Source organism: Muntiacus reevesi, chromosome 1, assembly GCF_963930625.1.
Source record: "Muntiacus reevesi chromosome 1, mMunRee1.1, whole genome shotgun sequence".
Classification (NCBI taxonomy): domain Eukaryota; kingdom Metazoa; phylum Chordata; class Mammalia; order Artiodactyla; family Cervidae; genus Muntiacus; species Muntiacus reevesi.
In genome coordinates this window covers 109,284,491-109,311,081 of record NC_089249.1, presented here as the reverse complement: position 1 = coordinate 109,311,081, position 26,591 = coordinate 109,284,491, and the positions used below count along the sequence as shown (strand labels likewise).

General features: G+C 37.4%; 1 protein-coding gene across 7 annotated transcripts in view; it reads left to right on the top strand.

Annotated features, from left to right (window-relative positions):
• TLCD4 (TLC domain containing 4) overlaps positions 1-11,885 on the top strand; it is a 111,932-nt gene extending 100,047 nt beyond the window's left edge. For all 7 annotated transcript variants that reach the window (XM_065908299.1, XM_065908289.1, XM_065908277.1 and 4 more), the window contains exon 7: positions 5,921-11,885. In XM_065908299.1, the coding sequence (XP_065764371.1) occupies positions 5,921-6,239 (319 nt within the window). In that variant the 3' untranslated portion in view covers positions 6,240-11,885. The remainder of the gene's footprint in view (positions 1-5,920) is intronic.
• The last annotated feature ends 14,706 nt before the right edge of the window (positions 11,886-26,591 follow it).

Genomic DNA, 26,591 nt, shown 5'->3' with positions numbered 1-26,591 from the left:
ATATATGTGGGAGTCCCACAGGACAATGAGATCCAAGTTTAAACTGGACAATAGAGGCTTATAAAGTCGTCTTGAACTAATGAATGGTGTAGGGATCTGTGGAGGAGGGTATTCACAGGATGATAAGAAGAGCGGATGTTTGGTAATTAGATGTTTGTCCTGCCACACAGATAGGTCATTCAGATGAAAAGTTATCTCTTGGTAATAGCTCTCTGTGTGGCTGGGTTACCTGTCTGAATTCTCTCAGGTAGGTAAGGGAGAGGTAGGAGTGTTTCTTGAATCTGCTGGGTCTTAATTTCTTTCAGCTCTATTTTTGCCAGGAAAATTCCATGGACACAGAAGCCTGGTGGGCTATAGTCCGTAGGGTTGCGGAGAGTCAGATACGACTGAAGCAACTTAACACACATGCGCACACAAAATATTCTGCATGCCATAGTGGTGGCACATTTTGGGAAACTTGTTCTGAACCCCTTTAGGCTCCTGGGAATAGATTAAATGGCCTTGGTACAGCATATGGAAGAAGTGTACTTGGGAAGCACAAAAATTTAAGGGAAAGGCAGAGGAAATAGAAACTGAAAAACTGTAGCTCTGGAATCAAGGGGAAATAGTATCATGGAAACCAGGAGAATAGAAAGGAAATGTGATGATCGAGAGTGTCATATGCTACAGAAAGGTCATCTGGGATGAAGGCTGAGATGAATCCACTGTCTTGTTATAGAGATGCCACTGGTGACCACTGCATTCATTCTTTTGTAGGGGAATGCAGTCATATGTACTGGGTTGTGAAGTTATAGCAAGAATGTCTGTGAATACACTGTTGATGTCTCTTTTTAAAAGTTTAATAGGGAAGACGAGCAGAGGAGGAGAGATTTTTGGATTAGGAAGAATTGGACATGTTGGTAAAAAAGAATGAATCAACCTATAGCTGGAGAGCTGGATGGAGCAAAAGAAAGGGGATAATTGATGGCCTAAGGTTGCAAAGCGTAGGTGCAGAACAGTTGGCCTTGGAGAGGGCAAGAGAAACCACTTCTTTTGAATGTAGAGGAAGATGTGCCTGAAAAGATTTGAGGTCTTGAGGTCAGAGTTTGAGGAATCCATGGTTGGTGGACTAATACCTTAATAGTAGAGGAGGCCAGTTCCTCTGGGATTGAGAGGTAAAGTTAAATGAGGAAGGAAAGTGACTTCATTGGTGATACAGACGTTTGGAGGCAGTTCTATGGAGAATGTCGAGTTAAATGAAAGGAACATGAAGCAAATCTGAGGATATACTGGACAGTTTAGATCTCTCTATCTTTGTGCTATTTATCTAATGTCAATATTGGTGAGTAATACTATCTATTGATTGAGCTCTTTAGTTCGAGGGAGTTCTTACTACATATCATAACAACTTCATTGTATAAGGGGGGGTGCTGTCATTATCCACCCTGATCTTTGTAGATCAAACTGAGAGAAGTCAGACCACACAACAGCCAAGGAAGAAGGAGATTTGAGCCCAGTCTTTCTGACTGCAGAGTATAGTACCTGCCTTCCCTCTGTTTTCTGACTAAGGAAAGCTGACTTGATGAGAAGTTGGCGATAGGCAGGTGGAGTATGATGGATGAAGTGGCAAGAGTGCTGAGGGTACTGATGTGTGTCCTGAAGGTAACTGAGGTAGGTAGGAAAAGAAGTGAATCAGAGGCTGATAGTGACAAGTTTGGGAGTGGAAGTCAATGAAGAGATTTAGATGGAATTGGGTAAAATGAAATATCAGGTATTACGAATATGCTTAGAAGGGAATGGGTTAGGACTTCCCTGGTGATCCAATGGTTAAGACTCTGCATTCCTAATGCACAGGGTCTGGGTTCAATCCCTGGTCAGAAAACTAGATCCCACATGCTGCTGCTAAGAGCCTGCATGCCTCAATGAAGATCAAAGGTCCCACCTGTTGCAACTAAGACCTGGTACAGTCAAATAAATAAATATTTTTTAAAAATATTTTAAAAAAGAAGGGGGTGGGTTATTTAAGGTATACCATTTTTCATTAAAATCAAGGCTATATAGTCACAAAAATGAATAACTGAGGATCAGATGGGGAAAATTTTGGGGGTAGGGGAAGGCTGGAACACAGGAGATCTGGATAGAGCAAAAAAATCTTGACTTTACTGCTACAGTGACATTTTTCCTATTTGTGATACTATTTTATTAATTTGAGCATTGCTACCTAAATTGCTACCTTAACTTCCTTCTTTTTTCACCCAACATAGTTATAAATTGTAATCTCTTTCTTATCCTGCAAATCATTTCTGTTTCATAATTTAATTTTGTAGTAAAATATTTTAAGGTCTTTTCTAACAGCTTAATTTTTAGTTTCTGAGGTTGAGCAGTTTCTAGTTTAGTCATGACTAATGCAGTCAAATTGAATATTAAGATGCATGGATATATTTCACTCCATTTTATAATTCAACCTCTAAAATATAATGAAGCAGCATTAGGCGATGTCATTTCTTTAAGGAGGAAAAAGTAGAATAGAGCAAATACTGAATTTTTAAAAAATATGCTTTTTACTTGAGAATAATTTTAGACTTTCAGAAAAGTTTCAAGGATGGTTCAAAAGGTTCCTATATACCCCACACTCAAATTCTCCTAGTGTTAATATTTACATTTGTATGGTACATTTGCCATAATTAGTGAAATATTGGTGCATTATTATTAACTAATGGCTGTAGTAGTTCAGAGTTCCTTAGTTTTTACCGAATGTCATTTTTCTGCCCCAGGATTCTGTCTGAGATACTGCATTACATTTAGTTGTCACTTCTCTTTAGACTCCTGGTTGTGACAGTTTCTCAGTCTTCTATTGTTTTTGATGACCTTGTCCGTTTTGAGAAGTCCTGGTCAGGTGTTTTGTAGAATATTTCTCAATTTGGATTTGTCTGGTGTTTCTCTTGGGTGATTAGATTCAGGTTATGGGGTTTTCTGGAGGCTTCCATGGTGGCTCATTGGTAAAGAACGCTTCTGCCAGTGCAGGAGACGCGGGTTCCATCCCTGGGTTGGAAAGATCCCCTGGAGAAGGAAATGGCAACCCACTCCAGTAACCTTGCCTGGGAAATCCCATGGACAGAGGAGCCTGGCAGGCTACAGTCCATGGTGTCACAAGAGTTGGCCACGACTTTCAACTAAACGACAACAATGGGGTTTTTGAAGGAGGACCACAGAAGTAATGCGCCATTCTCATCCCATTACGTCAGGACTACATGCACAAACATGGTTTATCACTGTTGATGTTTACCTGTTTACCTGGCTGAGGCAGAGTTTGTAAGATTTCTCAGTTTTTAAAGTTACTATTCCTACCCCACTTACCTTCTACACTGAACTCCCTGGAACAAAGTCGTTACACATAGTCCCCTATGTGTATGAACAGTGGAGTTCTGCTTCATGAACTCTTTGAGGATGCATCTACATATTTTGTTTGCAATCATTCTGTACAGAGTATTTATCTTTTCTTCCCTATTCATTCACTCAGTCATTCATTTATGTTACCATGACTTCATGGATATTTACTTTTTACTTTGAGTTTAAAACCAATACTACCTATATTTATTTTGTTCAAATTGTTATAACTTTTGCCATTGGGAGCTCTTTCAGTTGGTTTCTTAGTCCCTTTGACATAAATTCATCATTTTGTTCTTTGAGCACTTATTTAGTTTGTGATACTAAAAAAAGTATTCTGAATTTTTATTGTATATTGTGTCCCAACCCTAGAATCTGCCTTTTCTTAAGAAGCCTTGTTTTCTTTTATTGGAGACTGGTATTAGAAACCAAAATGTGGGCCCTGGGTGTGCTCACTGCTCCTGGGGCATCATTGTTCCTATGTCCTCCCAGCTGACAACTTAGAAATATACTAACCTGTATATACACACATATCTATAATTATTTCTCTCTATATATCCATCTGTATCTGTGTTAAACTAAGTGTGAGTTTATACTGAAGTTTCCAGCTGTAATCCAGGATCATATGGATCAATCTAGCCTTTTACACTCAATTGTCTGTAATTTCCACTCCAACAATGAGAAATCTGATCCCTACTGCACCATCAGACAAATTTATTTGTTAAATCCTAATATACATGCATAATGGTTTCAAAATTATTAACCTGTTCCCCCTTGAGATAATACTTTTTCTAGCTAGAGTACAGTACTTGTGTATAGTTTTTTTTTGTCTTGCAGTCTATTTTCAGAGTTACCTGGGGTCCCCTGGGAGATTTTATTTATTAATTTTTTTTTAAACTTGCATACATTCTTCATGCTGTTCTGTGAGTTTTGACAGATGCATATTGTCATGTATCCACTACTACAGTATCATACAGAATTGTTTCACTGCTCTAAAATATTGCCCATGCTTCACCTGTTTTACACTCTCCTTCTCTCTCTGAACCTCTGGCAATCACTGTTCTGTTTTGTCTTTACAGTTTTGCTTTTTCCAGAATGTCATATAAATGGAATCATACAATTTTTTTTTTACTTTTTTGATTTAACAATATGCATTTAAGATTCACCTATTGTGTTACATGAATTGATAGTTTGTTCCTTTGTATCGCTTAATAGTATTTTATTGTATGTATGTATCACAGTTTGCTTATTCATTCACATACTATGTTGTGAATAACATTGTGAACCAACCTGTAACATTTGATTACTTCCAGTTTTTGGCAATTATGAATATAATTGGTATAAACACTTGCATGCAGGTTTTTGTGTGGATATATATTTTGAAATCAATTGAAAAAAGTACCTAGAAGTGTGATAGTTAGATTGTGCACTATGAATATGATTAACATTTTAACTGCAATGCTATCTTCCAAAGTGGCTTCCATTTTGCATTCCCACCAACAATGAATGAGTATTCCTATTGTTCCACATTCTTGCTGACAATGCATATTGTCAGATTTTTGGATTTTAGTCATTCTAATACATGGGTAGTAGTATGTCATTGTTTTAACTTACATTTTTCTAAGGACAAATGATGTTCAGCATCTTTTTTATATACTTTTTTCCTTTTGTTTATCTTCTCTGATGATGTATTTAAGATCTTTTGCCCATATTTTAATTGAGTTGTTTCCTTATTTCTGAGCTTTAAGAGTTCTATATATATTTTAGATACAAGTATTTTATCATATATGTATTTAGTAAACAATCTCCCAGTGTTTGGATGTCTCTTCATTTTCTTTTAATAGTGCCTTTCACGGAGCCCATTTCTAATTTTAGCAAAGTCTAGATTATTGATGTTTTTTTCTATAGATTGCGCTTTTGGTATTACATCTAAAATACTATCATCAAACAGAACCCAAACCATGCAGATATTTTCCTGTTTTTTTCCTAGAAGTTTTATAATTTTGCATTTTATTTTCAAGTCTGTGGTCCATTTCAAGTTAATTTTTGTGTAAGTTGTGAGGTCTCTGCCCAGGTTTATTTTTCTGCATGTGGCTATCCAATTGTTCCAGCACTGTTTGTTTAAAAGACTGCTTTTTCTCCATTGAATTACCTTTACACCATTGTCAAAAGCAAGTTCAGTATATTTGTGCGGGTTTATCGGTGTACTCTCTGTTCTATTCCACTGTTCTATTTGTTCTTTTATCAATGCCATGCTGTCTTAATTATCATAGCTTTACTGTAGTTCTTGAAAGTGAATCTGTCAACTTTGTTCTTTTTCAGTATTATGTTGACTATTCTAGGCCCTTCGTCTTGCCATAGATTGGGTTGGCCAAGAAGTTTATTTGAGTTTTTCTATACCAGCTTAGGAAAAGCCTGAACAAACTTTTTGGCCAACCCAATAAATCTTGCCGGGGGCGGGGGGGGTGTTCTGAATTTTAAAAACTGTAAACCAGAAACCATTAATCCTCAAAGATGCAGAATAAATGAGATGTTTCTTTAATTTTTTTCCCAGGTGGTTCTTTGAGGCTCTGAAGTATCCTAAGTTTTCCAAGGCTAACGTCATCAATGGAATACTTATGACGGTGGTGTTCTTCATAGTGAGGATTGCCTCGATACCTCCTTTCTATGGCTACATGTACTCTGTGTTTGGAACGGAAGCCTACGTGAGGCTTGGATTTTTAATTCAGTTTTCCTGGGTTGCCACTTGTGTGGTTTTGGATGTGATGAATGTCATGTGGATGATCAAAATTTCAAAGGGGTGCATCAAAGTCATCTCTCTCTTAAGACAAGAGAAAGCCAGAAAGAGTCTTCAGAATGGAAAACTTGACTAAAAGTGGGCTATTGATAAGCATACTTCATTGATACCCACATTGTATCTTCTGATAGGATAAACTCTTGGCATGTTCTTGTGCTTCTTTATTAATTATATTTGGTATTCATACTTTCAGTGTCTTTTATTCTTAACCATTAGAAAAGAGAAACTAAAACAGTTTTTTCCCCCTCAAGATTTAATTTCTAATTTTCTTTTGCATTATAAGCATGGATAAAATCTTAAAGATTTAAATAAAAATGTATAAATATGGTCATGAATCTTTTTGGAAATCTGTTCACTGGCATTGGTACTTTTCTCTGTGAAAAGATGACTATGCTAATTTGGTACACTTGGTTTTATGTCACTGATTTTGCTGAAAGAATGGGAACTGCTTTTAAATCTGTAAATGGCTCTCCACATTCTGATGCACTGTGCTTATTTCTTACTATGGCTGTCAATTCCTGGAGTAGAGTTTGATTTCCAAATTATTGAAATGTTCTTTTTCTTAGACTATTAGAAGTGATGTCTTTTTCATTTCAATTTGCTATCATCTACTAATAATGAAGTATTTTTCTTGCTTTGGAAACCTTTAATTAGTTTTCATGGGAAATACTTCCTACAATTTTAGACTTTTCTGACATCACTTTATTATATCTGTTTTTAACATTTTATCAAATTATTGCTTTTTTATTCAGTAGTAAAGCTTAAGACCAATCTAATAGAGCTCCTTAAGAGAGTAATTCTTCCTTCTAAACATGCATGTTCTAGATGACTAGTTAGACTAATACGAGAATTCATTAAGAAAAAGGCTTTAACACTGCTGTCTCTATCTGCTTCCTTTGCATTTTTTCTTTGAAAACTATATTATTTCTATTTGCAAAACCTCCCATGAGTTCTGAACCCAACATTTTTTAGCACCACAGTCTTGTGCAATATATATTTATCATGTTCCTAAAGTAGGCTTCTTCTTGATGAGACCAAACCTGCAAAAACTAAAAAAGTCAGTATTCATATTTTACTCACAATTTACACCCATGCTTGCTAGCATTTTGAGTGCTTTGAATTTCTGTCTTTCTTAAAAGACAGGCAAAAGATAGATAATTTAATCTAAGCATTCTGATTATCAATATTATTTTATGTGAGGATGTGAATGGTGACTTTTTTTCTGTTTGTGTATGTGGGTATATGTTTGCTTTTGTTTTGGTCCTTACAACCCAGATATAAAATAACATAGTTAGCTATTATTGTCTTTATTTTTCTCAAGTACTTTACTTTAATGATCATTATTAACCTATGGAAAAAAATTAATCAGTGGAAAATACTTGAATTTAATTGAACCCAAACCAAAAGATCTAATCCATTCAGTTTCTCAGTTTGAATGAGAATGTGCGACTCACTCTCATTGTCCATGTTATGGTGATGAAGGAAGGCTAGCTGGATATTTCAGGACTTTTGATTTAATGTGATTCGATTTGACTCAGCTGTCTGATGCAGATAGGGTCTGATAAGTTATAGAACATTTAGAGAAGGTAATTGAAATCTCAGTCAGTAACTAAATGATAAGTTGAAATTGATTGGCTTATACCAGTACACTTATTTTTGAAAGGCTTTAAGTAATGTAAAATGTAAGTATTTGTTTTCAGATTTACTAATATTACATTGATAATTTGTTGCTAAATTTAGTCCCTTTTACACACAGGCACTTAGACATGTATTGGTTGTTTAGAGGGAGTATGAAAGCGTGTGGTTTTATCTTATTCCTTTCTTGCTCTATTGCAAGAAAAATGGCTTTCAAAAAGGAAAACACTTACATTAGAAAACTATTTTGGAAATTCATTCCTTTAGAAAGAAGCAAAATGTGAAATAAATAATTTGGACTATTCAGATATTTCTGTAGTTTCTGAACACAGATTTTAAACCCACCATCAATATGAAGAAAATATAATTCTATATAATATGAGTGAGTTTCCATATAGCAGTTTCAGTTTTTATAGTTGTTATTTCATGCTTAAAACTTTATTTTTACTTTCACTAACAGCACCTTTCAGTAGTATAGCCCCCCACTAAGTAAGTATAATTAAAAAACCAATGTGTCGAACTAAAGTTTGTTATTCCCTTAGTTAGTCAGCAATTCTTATTTTATGCTGGCTGCATGACAGATAATTTAACATCCAGATTAAATATCCAAAATGGATTCTACGTACTTCCTCATACAATAGGTATGAAATGGAAAAGACACTATAAGCTGCCACGCTACTTTAAGTCAGATCTTTACAGGAGCTACACTTTGCTGTTCTGTGATTTTATCCACCTGCCTGAGATACAAGTAGTTAAAGACAGAACATTTCATTTACTAAATAATGAATTTTTCATTTGTTAAATGACAAACTTTTGCTAGACATTTTACATATTAAATATTTTGACTACATGGATTAATTTAAATGATTCTATTGATATTATGCATTCTGATATTAAACAACTGTTAAAATATTTATAGAAAATGAAAGCAAATTGGTATAAATTTTTAAGCAACTCTATTTTTGTAGAAAAAGGTTAGTGACAACCTGTAACTATATAAATGTTCTCTGAACATGTAGTATTCTAGAGAATAAAAAATTCATACAAAATTTTGAAAATGAATGAAAATCAACTAAATATCATGCAAGATCATAGACTCTGCATTAGATATTTTATTTGGGAGAATTTAGAAACTATGAGCTTGAGTTTATAGAGTCTGTATTATTGTGTCTAAAATCTTTTGAATGAGTATCATTTGCATTTATTTAAATCTCAGTAGGAATCTGAGTGCAGAGAAATGAACGCCTGCTTAAATTCTGTCTTGATATATCATAGTAAGTTGAAATGCAATATTTATTCTAACTATTCAGTTTTGTTATTTTATGGATTAGTCTTTGTTCAGAGAAATAATGATGTTTTTATCATTCCTAAGGGTGGCCCATATACGGTGGATGACCCAGTACTGTTGTAAAGATCTAGTTTTAAAAACTGCCTAGTTTATAGGTATTTGAATCAAATTCTTTTCTAAATTTTAATGACCTATTTGACTGAATTCAAAATTTTGCTGAAAGTATCAGTTTTTAAATTATATATTTTCTCTGAGGTGCACTAGGCATTTAAGGAATGGTTCTTCCCTTTATTGTTGGGTATACCAACATTGTAATCATGTGTTTAGAAATATTCTTCTCATGGAGATATATAGAGGGAAAGCATGTTGTAATATTCATGTTTGTTCTGCTTCATTTTTAAGGAAAATAAACATGTTCCAAAAGACACTATTAAAATAAGTGTTTGAATAAATTTCAGTTTCTAGGTTTCTCTTCACTCTAAATATGTAAATATACATTTCAATTGGCTTTAAATGGTTTAATCTGTTGAATGAAATTTGAAAGTCCATGTCATTGTTGACATCATCAATTATACTTCATAGAAAATTATGTATTTATATGTTTTGGATTCTACAAGAAGCAAAGTGGTATAATTTTATCATAAGTGTGACAGAGTGTATCTCAAAAGGTGCAAACCAGCATAGCCCAGAGACCCTCCTGTGATGAGAGGCCCCGGGCGCACACACACCTTCCTAGCCTTAACTACAGCTGGTTAATGACAGACACACTAGAGGTACTGAAAGCAAATTCTGACATAAAATGTGTGATATGAGTGAGGACAGGAAAAGCCAGCAGGATCTAAGGTTGGAGGAGATAGTATGACTGCTTTGCCCTTAAAAACCATGATGTTCCTCCCTCAATCCAGAAGTTTTCTCTCCAGATCTTTTGAGCCCTTCCATCTCATCAGCACCTCCCTCCTTTATGCCATCTTTCTATGTCAACTTTTGAGGCCTCCCCAGGTGGCGCCAGAAGTGAAGAACCTACCTGCCAACGCAGGAGATGTAGGAGACATGGGTTCCTTTGCTTGGTGGGGAAGACACCCTGGAGAAGGGCATGGCAGTCCACTCCAGTATTCTTGCCTGGGGAATCCCATGGATGGAGAAGCCTGGAGGGTTACAGTGCATAGGGTCTCAAAGAGTCAGACATTACTGAAGTGAATTAACATGTGTGCAAATGTGTAAGCTTCCCAGCCCCTTGTGGGAAATTTAGAATTTCATTAGTATGTTCTTTCATTGAGGGGGAAAAAAAGCATTGCTGTAAGTTTCAGTAATGAACAGACAAACCATAATTTATTAAGAGGCTATAGGAAGCCATTTAACATTTAATAATATTTATAACACCAAGCAAAGCTTATAATGTTATGGTTTTATTGAGAAACATCTTTAGGTGTCTTTTCCTTAAACTGTTTAGCAATAAGAGCTTTATAGCTTGTTTCAGCTAGGGATTCATTGCAGGCATGTAAATTATCTAAATGTTCTTCCTTAGACCCTCTGATAGGCGAGGGAGGAACTGAGGTGGTTCTGTGTTATGAGGTTATTATGAGGAGGGTGTGCTGATAAGTCGCAGCATTATTGAGTCTTGCTCTTTAATCAAGCAAATGTAGCCACAGTCCTGTTTCTTTCAAAAGTGAGTTCACTGAGAGTGAATTACTCAGGGTGTTTTCTGAAGTACAACACCCAAGGATTTGAGCCCTGTCTCTTTTTAGCCCAGACCTCAAACTACCGCTGTTAGCTTTGTATGGTCATACCTTTCTTGGAAGATATTTTTACAGTGAAACTAAAGATTGCTTTGTTTGCATAGAAGGTGTTTACACTGATTCCCTCCAAGGAGTAGACAGTTTTAAAAATCTTAAAGATATAAATACCTCTGGCTGAAAACTCGTTAATTGTCATTTGCATGTTTTTTCTTTTATATATTTATGTAATTCTTGCTGTAATTAAGTATGCATTAAGGTATTTGCTACTTGTTGGTTAATGAAGCATAAAAATATAACTAAATAAAATGTGCTATATATTTTTCTGTTTCTTGCTTGGTTTGCTTCTAGTATGATTATGTCTACTTTTTACTCAAGGACTTTTTGCACATATAATACTCTCTTACTAACTTGTAACTGGGGTAAGTTATGAGAATATTTTGGTAATTATTTGATTTTGTAATAATAACTTTAGACATGGATATAATTTGAAGAAGTTACTTGAAAACTTCAGTAGATGTGACAGCTATTGTGATATACAATTTTTCTCTGAGAATATATCACATTAATATTTAATTGTCAAAGATTTTAGAAGTCTTTCAAAATACATTTGTTAACATTTTGAGAACACACCTTCTAATGTATTTCCATAAAGCTGAAGAACTCTTATTTACAGAATGTAAGATTTGGTAATTTACAAATCAATGTTACTCAGATTTATCAGCAATTAAAATAGCGATTTAGTGTTCTTTTTTTGTTTCTGGTTGTGCTGTAGAGGGGTTTCTGGACGTCTTTGTGTATTTCCCTTAAAAATTTGTAATATTTGTATACTTAGTAAGTGTGCCAGTTTAAAGTAAATATATGCAAGTTCTAAGCAATAATCTGCATGTTATACAGGGTTGGCATTTCTTTGTCATGGCAATTTTATTATTTTAAGAATGTATAAAATCAATATCCTTATCAATATTTATATATAAATCACTCCTCTCCCCTATTTATATATAAATCACTCCTCTCCCCCAATAAAAAAACATTGGGATTTTCTTGTGGTAGAACACTAATATAATGTGGTGCAAAGCTTTGTATTTTGTGAAAAAAATAAAATCACAGTTATTTAGTGGAAAAGTTTGACTCTGCAAGGTGTACACTTGAACAATAATTAATGGATGATAAAATGACTTTTTTCACATGCCGTCATCTCTAAGATGCTTATAGATCTTGTTCCTTCCCATCTCTCCCCACAGTCCCAGTACATCAGAAGATGCAAACATTTCAGTCCTGCTTGCTAATGGAAAGGATGGTGCTATCTAATCAATAGGCTTTTTTAGATTAAGTAAAACTTTGGCAGTTATTTTTTTCATCTCCTTTTTTTTGTCCCTGAGGCCTCTCATGTGGTCTTTAGTGTTTTGTTTTATGTTTTTTTTGCCAAATGTCTTGGCTGGAATTCCTACCTTCTCAAATTGCCCGTGGTCTTAATCTTGCATCTTACTCCGAGAATATCCAGTAGATCAGGAAGTAGAGCACTAATTGAATAGAATACTGAAGTGGCTTGGCCTTTGGAGAGTAGCATGAGTCATGCTTCAGAACATGCCTAAAAGGAACAGCTGAATTTCAAAATTAAAATAGCAGGCACAGCTGTCAGTGGAGGCAGGCCACAGGTAAAATTCCAAGGATTCAGTTGTTCTCTAAATGAATGTAAATGGACCTGCTCTCCCATTCCTCAGGCCATCTCAGAGATGAGTCACCCTTTACTCTCCTATTTTCTGGTCTTCATCAAAGCCTCTTTACTACTTTCCCTTCTTTTTGGTGGCCGTTACACATGCACAGAGTAAGTGATGATGGCAGGTTTGCAACTTTTGCCCCTCTGAGTAACTGATCATCTGACAGTTGGTCCATAGCAGATGCAATGGATGAGCAGGGAGAGTGTGGAGTCATAGGAATGATGATGGCTTTTGGTAATGACAGGTCAGGACATGGGGTCTCTTGCAGGCTCAGGCAGCCTACTAGGGCCACTGCTCCACAAAGGCCACCCCCTCATTCCTGGCTCCACAGTGAGGCATCTGATTGTTGGTAGTGGGTGAAACACTGCTAAGATATGTTCTCATGTATGTATACGTAAACGCACACACACACACACACACAATATCCCTACGTATACACACACACAGGCATCTAAAATGAATAATGCTTACATTACTTTTAAATACAGAAAAGATGTAAAAATTCTTACACCATGTATAGGAACTTCACTATATTAATTTTTCTTGATAATATTCGTGTCACCCTATACAATGGACACATACATAGCATTTTCTTTTTTCTTTTTATTCTCTGAAATCCTTTCTCCTTCCTTGTCTGTGTCATTCTTTTCATATTTTCATCTGTCCTCGAACTTTTATCCTCAGTAGAAATGCAGTCCATCATTCCTATGACTTTTCCTTTCTCCCTACAAGTCCCCTTCTTTGAAAATTCTACAAAGGTAATGTCGGGAGTGGTATAACCGAATATGTGGTAAAATGATGAGATGTGGCAATAAAATTTGGCTGGAGATAGATGAAAAGAGGAAGGGACTCTTTGGCTGGGATGAGGAGTACCTAGGAACACTGTACCAGAAGCAGCCATGGGCTCCTCAGGCAGAAGGGGGTGCACAGGCTGGAGACAAAGACTCTAATTTGGGGGGAGTATCCAGGAACATCTGTCAGATGATCAGTTATTCACAGGGGCAAAAATTGCAAACTTGCCCTCATCACTTACTCTGTGCATGTATCAGGGCCACCAAACCGAACCACCTCAGACAAGTGCATTCACCTTGCTGGTGTTTGTTTTTTCATCAAGTGAGGAGTTTAACTGGGTGAATTGAAGGCCCCTTTTCAAATTTCAAATTCAGATTTCATCATTCTGTGATAATGGAAATTAGAATCAGGGTTAGGGTTTAGCCCTGGGTGCAGCAGACTAGCAGATTACAATTCTAGTATATTGGTTTAAGTTGTGTATGTTTTGGGAGGTGGCTTAAATTCCTATTTTAATTGTGATTGCATACCCTTGAGTGAGGCCCCTTGTTTATGACTCCATCTTCCTCACTTGCAGAGGAAATTGTATCACTTGGAATCGATGAACCTAGCCAAAAAGACCGAGTGAAAATATTTGCTGAGTGCTTCAACATATTTAGGGGAAAGAGATAAAGTTTTAATGATATTCTTTCCCACTATATTTGAAGCCAAGTTGATTTTTTAATGCTCTTCCTAAAGTTAACCTTTGGAAGATGTAAATATCTTGATCACGGTATCCAAATACGGAATCTGTTTTTTCAGTTTCCCACAATAAAATATCATCAGAAAGGACAATAGGTGACTAATGGAAACATAAATAGCAGTTATTTATTCCTCTTTCTCCAAAACAAAAACATCTGACAATCTGAATCCTTCAATTATTTTGAGAAGCCATTTACTGTTAATGGATCATTCCTTGATTCACTAAGTATTGAATAATCAGACTTTCCACAAGATTTCTGTTTTCTTAGTGACCCTAAATATGGACTGCTGGGGTTGTTTGGTGGGCTTTGTGCACAGGCCAGGATGAAATGGGGTAAGGTAATTATGCTGACAGTACTTACTGCCTGTGACTTGGTTGTGTGGTATACTTGTTTCCTGCAACTTGATTGGACTTATCTGACTGGTGATAGAATTTTCTATAGTAAAAATTCACTCCAAATTTCCACAATTGGTGGATGGACTCTCTAAGACACTATATCATTAAGTAATGGTATTGCTTTAGGGGAAAGTCTGAATGATTCCTTAGCATTGTAATGAGCAAAAATAAACACTAATTAGGATTTATATTCTAAAGAATTGAAAAGAAAATGGATGTGACAGTATGTTAGTTTTTTCCTTTAAAAATGACTGAAAGGAAAGTTTTTATAACTTGGAACCATTCTTTTTTAGATAGGAATCTAAGCTATTAATGAAAAATGTGAAACCAGAATGAAGGTGTCTACACTCCATTGTCTATCCCTCTCATGACTCTCCAGTTGTTAGTTTCAACTCTTAAGTACCTTTGTCCTGGATCTAACCAAATACATACATTTTCTGTGCCTAACCAGGGTAACAGAGACCTCCTGGAAAATCATTTAACCCCATGTAATTGGAGCCACTACAAATTCAGGATCTTGGTCATTCACTTATAAAAACTTATTCTCTAGGTACCAGGGACCATGCAAGGCAGAAGGTGAACAACACTGTTGGGAGCCTTGCCCCCAGGGAACGGAATGGGAATAGAAAGGTAAGGAACAGGAAAGTATATGGTATGCCTAGCGGCTCAAGCATGCCTCCTCTGTTTGATCCCAGATCTAGCAGAGTGTTTCATACACGTTGACTCACTCAATCAAAAAACATTTCATCAGCACTCACTGTGTACCAGGATTTATTTTAGGCTCTGGAAATACTTCGGTGAAAAAGCAGACCTGAAAGCCTCTGCTCCCTTGAAAGTGAAAGTGTTAGTCACTCAAGTTGTCTCTGACTCTGTAACCCTATGGACTGTAGCCTGCCAGGCTCCTCTGTTGATGGAATTCTCCAGGCAAGAATACTGGAGTGGGTAGCCATTCCCTTCTCCAGGGTTTCTTCCCTGACCCAGGCATCAAACCTAGGTCTCCCACATTGCTGGCAGATTCTTTACCATCTGAGCACCCCATCATACATTCTAGCAATTAGAAAATGGCAGTTAGAAAATAAGTCTGAAGAAAAGAAATAAATATACAAGGTAATTTCAGCTAGTCATAAATGCATGTTGTTCAGTCACTCAGTCATATCTGACTATTTGTGACCTCATGAACTGCAGCACACCAGACTTCCCTGTCCTTCACTATCTCCTGCAGTTCACTCAAACTCATGTCTCTTGAGGTGATCCAACCATCTCATCCTCTTCTCTTATTCCACTCAATCTTTCCCAAACTTCCTCAGTCACAGAAAACTAACCAAAGTGATTACATGGACCACAGACATATCTAACTAAATGAAATTATAAGCCATGCCATGTGGGACCACCCAAGACAGATGGATCATGGTGGAAGTTCTGATGAAACATTGTCCACTGGAGAAAGCAATGGCATACAATTTCAGTATTCTTGAGAACCCCATGAACAGTGGTTCAGTCGCTCAGTCATGTCCGACTCTTTGCGACCCCATGAGCTGCAGCACGCCAGGCTTCCCTGTCCAACACCAACTCCCGGAGCACACCCGAACTCATGTCCATTGAGTCAGTGATGTCATCCAACCGTCTCATCCTCTATTGTCCCCTTCTCCTCCTGCCCTCAATCTTTCCCAGCATCAGGGTCTTTTCAAATGAGTAAGCTCTTCACATCAGGTGGCCAAAGTATTGGAGTTTCACCTTCAACATCAAACCTTCCAGTGAACACCCAGGACTGATCTCCTTTAGGATGGACTGGTTGGATCTCCTTGCAGTCCAAGGGACTCTCAAGAGTCTTCTCCAACACCATAGTTCAAAAGCATCAATTCTTCGGTGCTCAGCTTTCTTTATAGTCCAACTCTCACATCCACACATGACTACTGGAAAAACCATAGCCTTGACTAGATGGACCTTTGTTGGCAAAGTAATGTCTCTCTGCTTTTTAATATGCTGTCTAGGTTAGTCATAACTTTCCTTCCACGAAGTAAGTGTCTTTTAATTTCATGGCTGCAATCACCATCTGCAGTGATTTTGGAGCCCCCCAAAATAAAATCTGTCACTGTATCCACTGTTTCCCCATCTATTTGCCATGAAGTGATGGGACCAGATGCCATGATCTTAGTTTTCTGAATGTTGAACTTTAAGGCAACATTTTTACTCTCCTCTTTCACTTTCATCAAGAGGCTCTTTAGTTCCTCTTCACTTTCTGCTATAAGGGTGGTGTTGTCTGCATATCTGAGGTTATTGATATTTCTCCTGGCAATCTTGATTCCAGCTTGTACTTCCTCCAGCCCAGCGTTTCTCATGATGTACTTTGCATATAAGTTAAATAAGCAGGGTGACAATATACAGCCTTGACGTACTCCTTTTCCTGTACTCCATGAACAGTATGAAAAGGCAAATAGATAGGACACTGAAAGATGAACTCCCCGGGCTGGTAGGTGCCCAACATGCTTCTGGAGATCAGTGGAGAAATAACTCCAGAAAGAATGAAGAGACAGAGCCAAAGCAAAAACAACAACCAGTGGTGGATATGACTAGTGATGGAAGTAAAGTCCAATATGCTGTAAAGAGCAATACTGCATAGGAACCTGGAATGTTAGGTCCATAAATCAAGACAAATTGGAAGTGGTCAAACAGAAGATGACAAGAGTGAACATCAACATTTTAGGAATCAGCAAACTAAAATGGACTGTATTAAGTGAATTTAATTCAGATGACCATTATATCTACTACTGTGGGCAAGAATCCCTTAGAAAAAATGGAGTAGCCATCATAGTCAACAAGAGAGTCCAAAATGCACTATTTGGATGCCATCTCAAAAACTACAGAATGATTTCTGTTCATTTTCGAGGCAAACTATTCAATAACATGGTAATCAAAGTCTATGCCCTGACCAGTAATGCTGAAGAAGTTGAAGTTGAATGGTTCAATGAAGACCTACAAGACTTTCTAGAACTAACACCCCCAAAAGATGTCCTTTTCATTATAGGGAACTGGAATGCAAAAGTAGGAAATCAAGACACACCTGGAGTAACAGGCAAATTTGGCCTTGGAGTACAGGATGAAGCAGGGCAAAGGCTAATAGAGTTCTGCCAAGAGAACATGCTGGTCATAGAAAACACCCTCTTCCAACAACACAAGAGAAGACTCTACACATGGACATCACCAGATGGTCAATACTGAAATCAGATTGATTATATTCTTTGCAGCCAATGATTGAGAAGCTCTTTACAGTCACCAAAAACAAGAGCTGACTATGGCTTATTGAACTCCTTATTGCCAAATTCAGACTTAAATTGAAGAAAGTAGGGAAAGCCACTAGACCATTAAGGTATGATGTAAATCAAATCTCTTATGATTATATACTGGAAGTGACAAACAGATTCAGGGGATTAGATCTGATAGAGTGCCTGAAGAACTATTGACTGAAGTTTGTGATATTTTACAGGAGGCAGTGATCAAGACCATCCCCAAGAAAAAGAAATGCATAAAGGCAAAATGGTTGTCTGAGGAGGCCTTACAAATAGCTGAGAAAACAAAAGACACCATAGGCAAAGGAGAAAACGAAAGATATACTTATTTGAATGCAGAGTTCCAAAGAATAGCAAGGAGAGATAAGAAAGCCTTCCTCAGTGATCAATGCAAAGAAATAGAGGAAGACAATAGAATGGGAAAGACTAGAGATGTCTTCAAGAAAATTAGAGCTACCAAGGGAACATTTCATGCAAAGATGGGCTCAATAAAGGACAGAAATGGTATGGACCCAACAGAAGCAGAAGATATTAAGAAGAGGTGGCAAGAATAACTATATAAAAATATCTTCATGACCCAGATAACCATGATGGTGTGATCACTCACCTAGAGCCAGACATCCTGGAATTTGAAGTCAAGTGGGTCTTAGGAAGCATGACTACAAACAAAGCTAGTGGAGGTGATGGGATTCCAGTTGAGCTATTTCAAATCCTAAAAGATGATGCTGTGAAAGTGCTGCACTCAATATGCCAGTAACTGGGAAAACTCAGCAGTGGCCACAGGACTGGAAAAGGCTACTTTTCATTTCAATCCCAAAGAAACACAATTGCAAAGAATGTTCAAAGTACCGCACAATTGCACTCATATCACATGCTGGCAAAGTAATGCCCCAAATTCTCCAAGCCAGGCTTCAACAGTACATGAACTGTGATTTCCAGATGTTCAAGCTGGATTTAGAAAAGACAGAGGAACCAGAGATCCAGTTGCCAACATCCACTGGATCATCAAAAAAGCAAAAGAGTTCCAGAAAAACATCTATTTCTGGCTTATTGTCTACACCAAAGCCTTTGACTGTGTGGATAACAACAAACTGAAAAATTCTTCAAGAGATGGGAATACCAGACCACCTGACCTGCCTCCTGAGAAATCTGTATGCAGATCAGGAAGCAACAGTTAGAACTGGACATGGAACAACAGACTGGTTCCAAATAGGAAAAGGAGTACATCAAGGCTGATTATTGTCACCCTGCTTATTTAACTTATATGCAGAGTACATCATGTGAAATACCAGGGTGAATGAAGTATAAGCTGGAACCAAGATTGCCATAAGCTCAGATATGCAGATGACACCACCCTTATGGCAGAAAGCAAAGAACTGAAGAGCCTCTTGATGAAAGTGAAAGAAGAAAGTGAAAAAGTTGGCTTAAAACTCAACATTCAGAAAACTAAGATCATGGCATCTGGTCCCATCAGGCAAATAGATGGGAAAACAAAGAAAACAGTGACAGACTTTATTTTTTGGGACTCCAAAATCACTGTAGATGTTGACTGCAGCCATGAAATTAAAAGATGCTCCTTGGAAGGAAAGCAATGAACAACCTAGACAGCATATTAAAAAGTAGAGACGTTACTTTGCCAACAAGGGTCTCTGTCTAGTCAAACTACAGTTTTTTCAGTAGTCATGTATGGATGTGAGAGTAGGACTATAAAGAAAGCTGAGCACTGAAGAATTTATGCTTTTGAACTCTGGTGTTGGAGAAGACTCTTGAGAGTCCCTTGGACTGCAAGGAGATCCAACCAGTCCATCCTAAAAGAAAACAGTCTTGAATATTTATTGTAAGGATTGATGCTGAAACTGAAACTCCAATACTTTGGCCACCTGATGTGAAGAGCTTACTCATTTGAAAAGACCCTGATGCTGGGAAAGATTGAGGGCAGGAGGAGAAGGGGACAACAGAGGATGAGATGGTTGGATGGCATCACCAACTCGATGAACATAAGTCTGAGTAAGCTCCAGGAGTTGGTGATGGACACGGAGCCTGGCATGCTGCAATTCATGGGGTTGCAAAGAGTCGGACACGACCGAGCGACTGAACTGACTGAACTGATTCAGTTTTTCCCAGCTCTAAGGTCTTTTCCAATGAGTCAGTTCTTCGCATCAGTTGGCCAAAGTATTGAAGCTTCAGTTTCAGCATCATTCCCAATGAATATTCATCATTGATTTCCTTTAGGATTGGCTGGTTTGATCTCCTTGCTATCCAAGGGACACTCAAGATTCTTCTTCAGCACCACAGTTTCAAAGCATAAATTCTTTGGTCCTCAGCTTTCTCTTTGGCCCAATTCTCACATCCATATAGAACTATTGGAAAAACCATAGCTTTGACTATACACAATTTTGTTGGCAAAGGAATGTCTCTGCTTTCTAACATACTGTCTAGGTTTGTCATAGCTTGTCTTCCAAGGAGTAAGCATCTTTTATTTTTATGGCTGCAGTCACTATCCACAGTGATTTTGGAGCCCAAGAAAATAGTCTATCACTGTTTCCATTGTTTCCCCTTCCATTTGTCATGATGTGATGGGATCAGATGCTGCCATAAGTGCTAAGAATGAAATAAAAGACAGGGGATACTGGGTGGATGTGTTTTAGAAAGTCCACTCTGGAGGTAATCCTTACACTAAGGGCAAGCAGAATCTGCAAAGATTGTGAAGAGTGTTCTAGGCAGGGGGAAACAGCATGTATAAATTTTCTGAGATGAGGATGCTTTGGTGTGTACAGTCAAAAGGCAGCCAGTGTGATAGGGGGTGGGGTTTGGCAGCACATGTTAGTGAGAAGGAGAAGAGAGATAAGACTTGTTGAGAGGTAAGTAGGTGCCAGACCACACTGGGCCTTTAGGCATTGTGAAGTGTTTGGCTTCTCATCATGCTTAGAATAAACATTCCAGTTTTAAGCAGTCCAGGTGAGAAATGATGGGGGCTTAAGTCCACAAGAAGAAATACATTTTTTTCATGGTGACTCAGGGCGTTAACACACTCATAAACAAAAATTTCCTGAGACAATACTCTTACCATGAGGGATGCACCCTGAGATTTTCTATTTGATTTTATTTTAAAAGAAGAAGTACTGATTGTCACTGACTAAAATGATTTCTTAACTCACCAAAGAGTGCAATTCACAGTTGAAAAAATGCTGGTTCAAACTAAAGTGCTGACATAGGAAATGGAGAAGAATGAACAGATTCAGGGTGTATTTTGGAAGAATTGACTGTGATTGTTGATGGACTTGAAGGAAAGTAAGGAGAAAAGCCTAGCAAATGATGACTTTCTACAATTTTGGTTTGAACAAATGGGCATATGTTGGTCCTACATCATAAGATGGGGAAGAAAATAGAAGGTTGTTTTTGAGAGGTGGAGGGGAAATTGAGCAATCTTCTCTTAACTACTTCAGAAATCTTTGATCATAGATGTTCATATGCATAGGGATTTGTAATATTAACTGCTCAAAACCTAGTGTGTGTATGCTCAGTTGCTCAGTCATGTACAACCTTTGAGACCCCATGGACTATAGCCTGCCAGGTTCCTCTGTCATGGCATCTTCCAGGAAAGAATACTAGAGTGGGTTGCTATTTCTTTTTCCAGGGGATCTTCCCCATCCAGGGATCAAACCCATCTCCTATGTCTCCTGCATTGGCAGGCAGATACTTCACCCCTGAGCCATATGGGAAGCCCTGCTCAAATTAAAAGCTGACACTAAAACAGTGTTTTTATGTAAACTCTTACAATTAAAAACACTTAAAATTAATTTTATTTTTACCATAGAAATAAAACCTGCTTACTAAACCATAAAGAAAAATTTGTGATCCATGAGCTAGTCCTGCCCTCAAATGACAATGGTTAATTTTTTAACGTTTCTTTAATGTAATTTTTCCATGCATATTTTTTGGTCATTGTCTAAACTTTTATGGAGATAGTTGTTTAGAGTTGAAATTACATAAGCAGTTTAGAGATAATCAGTGGTTTTAGAGGCTGAGAAGTTTATGATCACTAATGCTTAACAAGTAGTTTCACTTTTGTAATAAAATAATTTTAATGAGAAACCAAATTATTCAGTCCAATGTTGTTCAAACTTTAAAAATCCATGTGTATGATCACATCATAATTTATAAGCAGCTTTGGATATGGGCTGATATTTGCACATCTACATTCATCCTTCAGTATCTGCAGAGGATAAATTCCAAGATCTCCTTTGTATACCAAAATTTGAGGATGCTCAAGTCCCTTCTTTAAAATGGCATAGTATTTGCATATAATCTACAGACACCCTCCCATATACTTAAAATTGTCTGTTACTCCTCATACCTAATACAATGTAAATTCTATGCAAATAGTTGCTGGCCCACAGGCAAATTCGTTTTGATTTGGGGACTTTCTGGAATTTTTTATTCTTAAATATTTTCAGACTGCAGTTGGTTGAATCCACAGATATGGCACCCGTGGGTATGGTGGGTCAACTGTACTTCACACACTCTACAACATCCATCTTTGTCCCCACTGAGAATTCTAGATACACAGACTTTAAGAATTTTCAATTATAAAGTAATTAAATATGCTTGTCTGAGTTGCGTGTGCTCTTTCTGGCCTCCTTCACTTCCCATCTGATGTTGTTTAGTTGCTAAGTCATATGTAACTCTTTTGCAATCCCATGGACTATAGCTTGCCAGGCCTCTCTGTCCTTGAGGTTCTCCAGGCAAGAATACTGGAGTGGTTAGCCATTTCCTTCTCTAGGGGATTTTCCCTACCCAGGGATCAAACCCAGATCTCCTGCATTAACAGGCAGATTCTTTACCACTGAAACACCATTTTTCATCCTTAAAAAGCCACATACTTCTCAGCCTCCTCCAAGACTTCATTCCTCTATGACAAGTGATTTCATCAAGTCCAGCTGGGATTTCATACAACAAAACTTATTTCACACTTCTGATAAGACTGTTAGATACCCTGTGTTAATCTGAAATCCAGAAAAATATTTTCTTTTACACTCAACACATTAATCACTCTGAAGCATTGTCCTAGACTTTATGTAAACAAATATGAGGGAGAGCATGGTCTCTGCCCTCAATAAGTTTATAATCTATCTCATTGCCAAGCAACTTGAAAGAAAAAATCCTTTTTAGTTTAAAGCAGTTTAAAATCTACTTTAAAAGTCTAAAGATAGTACAGAGTCCCAGTATACCCCAAACTGTTTCTTCCAGTATTAACTTTTATATTAGTATTGTTGGGGGAGTGTGCAATTTCCTCGGTTCTGTCTTGTCACAACAAAAATTTGAAACGACGGACGTTAAAGCCCTCGGCATGTCACAGCTCTCGGACAGATCAGTGTTACAGCTCTGTGTTACAGCTATTATATTTAGAAAATAAAGGAAAAGACATCCTTGAGGCATGAGGGCATGCTGACCCAAAAGACTTGAAGAGAAAGAGAGAGAGAGAGACCCAGCCCTTTGGCTCCTCTTTTTATAAGTTTTTTCTCCCTTACCTGCCCCCCACCCCAGGGCCTTCCCTCGTAAATTGTTCTGCGTGAGGTTCTCACTCTGGTCCTCGGGCCTTCCTTTGTTCTATTTTCACGGGCTTTTCTCTTCCTTGTCTTTTAGCCACCGTCATTCTGGACTCCTTTTCCCTGTTCTAACTACCTAACAGTATGGTGCATAATTTTACAGTCAACTTGAATCATACCATTGATAAAATGTTGAATTCTGACCTTTTCACTTTATTCACTTTTTCTTGGAGGATCCCATGGACAGAGGAGCCTGGCGGGCTACAGTCCCCGGGGTCACAAAGAATCAGACACAACTGCGCTACTAACACTTTCACACTGTCAAGCATTGTTTCTACTTAAACATAAATGCTGGCCAGATACTCTGGATATTACCTGTGCCAGCCACCTCCTTTATTAGATAATGAATTGGAGACACAGAGAGGCACTATGTGTTTTTGCTAACTTTGAACCCACAAAAAAGAAAAAAGGATTCATGAACTTAAATACCTTGATACCATTTGGTTTGAATCCAAAAATTGCTGGAGATGCATGACTGTCCCACTATAGGAGATAAAAGAGATTGACAAGAGCTGCTTTGCACTGCCAGGAGTATTGTCTGAGCAATAGCAGTTAGTCAATAAATGTCTGTTGAATAAATGCTTATATGTATATATATATGAGTAGGTTTTTTTGTTTGTTTGTTTGGCCAATTTTGGCCTGGTGGCATGTGGGGTCTTAGTTCCCCAGTAAGGGATCAAAACCGTGCACCTGCAGGGAAGGCTCAGAGTCTTCACCACTGAACTTCCAAGGAAGTCCCTTTTGTTTGTTTCAGTAGGTGTAAGGATTCATTATTGGATATAACCCCATGGGACCCAAGGAATTCTCCAGGCAGAATACTGAAGTGGTTAGCCATTCCTTTCTCCAGGGGATCTTTCCAACCCAGGGAATGAACCCAGGTCTCCTACCTTGCAGGCAGATTTCTTACCATCTGAGCCAGCAGCAAAGCCCACACTACACTTCCAAAGGTGGGTGGATACATTACTGGATGGATGAGTAGATCTTTATTCTGAAGCCCTATGTTCGATACCTTGTTAGGAAAGCTGCTGACGTACAAGTCAGTGAGTGAAAATTCTCTCTCTTTAACTTGTAGATACAGAAGTTTCACTACCAAGATTTGTTTTTATTATTTCCTCAGAAGACCTTGAGAGTTCATCAAGGCCTTGTCAGTGATCTATATCTTAGTGTCGCTATTTATGAGAGCTTCAAAATTAAGGATATAATGAAGGTAACTTTCTGGGGTAATTTGATTGCAGTGTATCCCAGTAACAATCGGCATATTACCATAAAGCATAAAATTAAAAGAATAAAACCACTGGGGTAGAATCCTAGCCTTTAGTACTAGCTGTGTGACACTGGGTAATCATTTGGACACTATGGGCCTCATTTTTCTCATTATAAAATAATCTATACTAGAAAGCTGTGTCAGCTGGGAATCTTGTGAGTTACAAGAGACAGAAATTCTTAACCAATTTATCTCAGACAATAAAAAGACTGAATTTTTATTTTCAGTTCAGTTCAGTTGCTCAGTCATGTCCAACTCTTTGTGACCCCATGGGCCACAACACTCCAGGCCTCCCTGTCCATCACCAACTCCCAGAGTTTACCCAAACTCATCAATGATAGAATGGAGAACCACAATATAATCCCACAATGGAATACTACATAGCAATGAGAATGTTTGAATCACAATTATAAGTAAATATAGATTAATTCCATGAACTTATTTTTGAGCAAAAGAAAGTCCAATACACAAAAGTCAATACTACCTGATTCTATTTACCTGAAGTTCAAAAATAGGTAAAACTAATCTACGATGTTAAAAGTTACCTTGCAGAAGGCTGAGAGTAACACCTAGGAAGGGCAGGATGGAGGCTTCTGTGGAGCTGGCCTTGTTCTGTTTCCTGACTTCAGTGCTGGTCAAATGGGTGAGTTTGCATTGTGAAACTCTTGTGGTTTGGACAAACTTCTGTATGCTGTATGTCAGTGAAAAGCTTACTTAAAATAAAACTGTATGAATGTACGGTCCCAAGGGTTGTTTTTAACCATAGTTTGATTTAAATACTAAGAACTCTTAGCAGGAAAATAATGAGCATCCCCCCACCCACCCTGTTGGTCTCTTCTTGGATCCATGACCCCAAAGCAAAGCCTACAACCCACCCTGGCTTTAGAATATTTCATTTAATAATTGGCCCTAATGCATCTGAAACACTTGCTTTGTGCTATACTTATTAACCTCTCTCCTCCACTTCCCCTAGAACACATTATTTCCAAGCTAGGGTTTAAAAATATTGTTCAATTATTGGTAGGTAATCTAGGCTGGAAGGAGAGTCTTTAATAAATTAATGATAATTAAGAATTGCCTAATTATGATTCTATGGAAGAACAAAGCCTTCTGATGTGCTTGCAATTGTGTCTACTTGGGGCACCCCTTATTCTGAGAGGGCTATAGGTAGAAAGCTAAGACTAGAGATCTAACTAACAAGACCCTACACACTAAATATTCTGGAAAGAGAATTTTTACAAGGCTGTTTAGTTCCTTTATAGAATAGTGAACAACTTAAATACTAAACCATCTGTAGATTAAATGGTTTAAATAACAAACATTTAAGTAATAGATATCTTATAGGTTCCATGGAAAAAGCTAATTTCCTGTAACAAATATGATTTCTAAGATGTGGGATCCTAACATAATTTTTGATTTCCTGGTAAGAAACCAAAAAGTCATATGAATAGTTAAATATCTTTGGGGAACTTCTTGCTCTGTAGCAAACACAGAGGAGAACAGCAACTAAATTTAAATACTTCGTTACCCCTCCAGGCTACTGTTCCTTGTTTATTCCGTTCTTGAGGTCACTGCAGTGTGAGTATTCCAACGTCATCTTATCTTTGCTAAGGAGGAGGAGAGCCAGCATCGTGTTTAGAGTTTTCAAAGTACTTATACCAACAAGATTATTTCTGCACAGTTAGGTTCATTATCTAGTGCCACTGTGACCTCCAGCATTTCTGTAATTTTACCTAGGCCTGCAAGGAAATTTGGAGGGTACTTGTAATTTTAAGTCAGTTTTAAGGGAGCCAAAATCATAAAGTTGTATATTGACTTAACACAGTTTATTTTTGGTAACTTACTTCCTACCAAAATGGAAAAAAAGAATGAAAGTTTATGCTCAACTCTGATAGAGAGTATTAATAACAAGAGGAACAACAACAACTACATTACCTTAAAAACATTAAACAAATATATAAAAA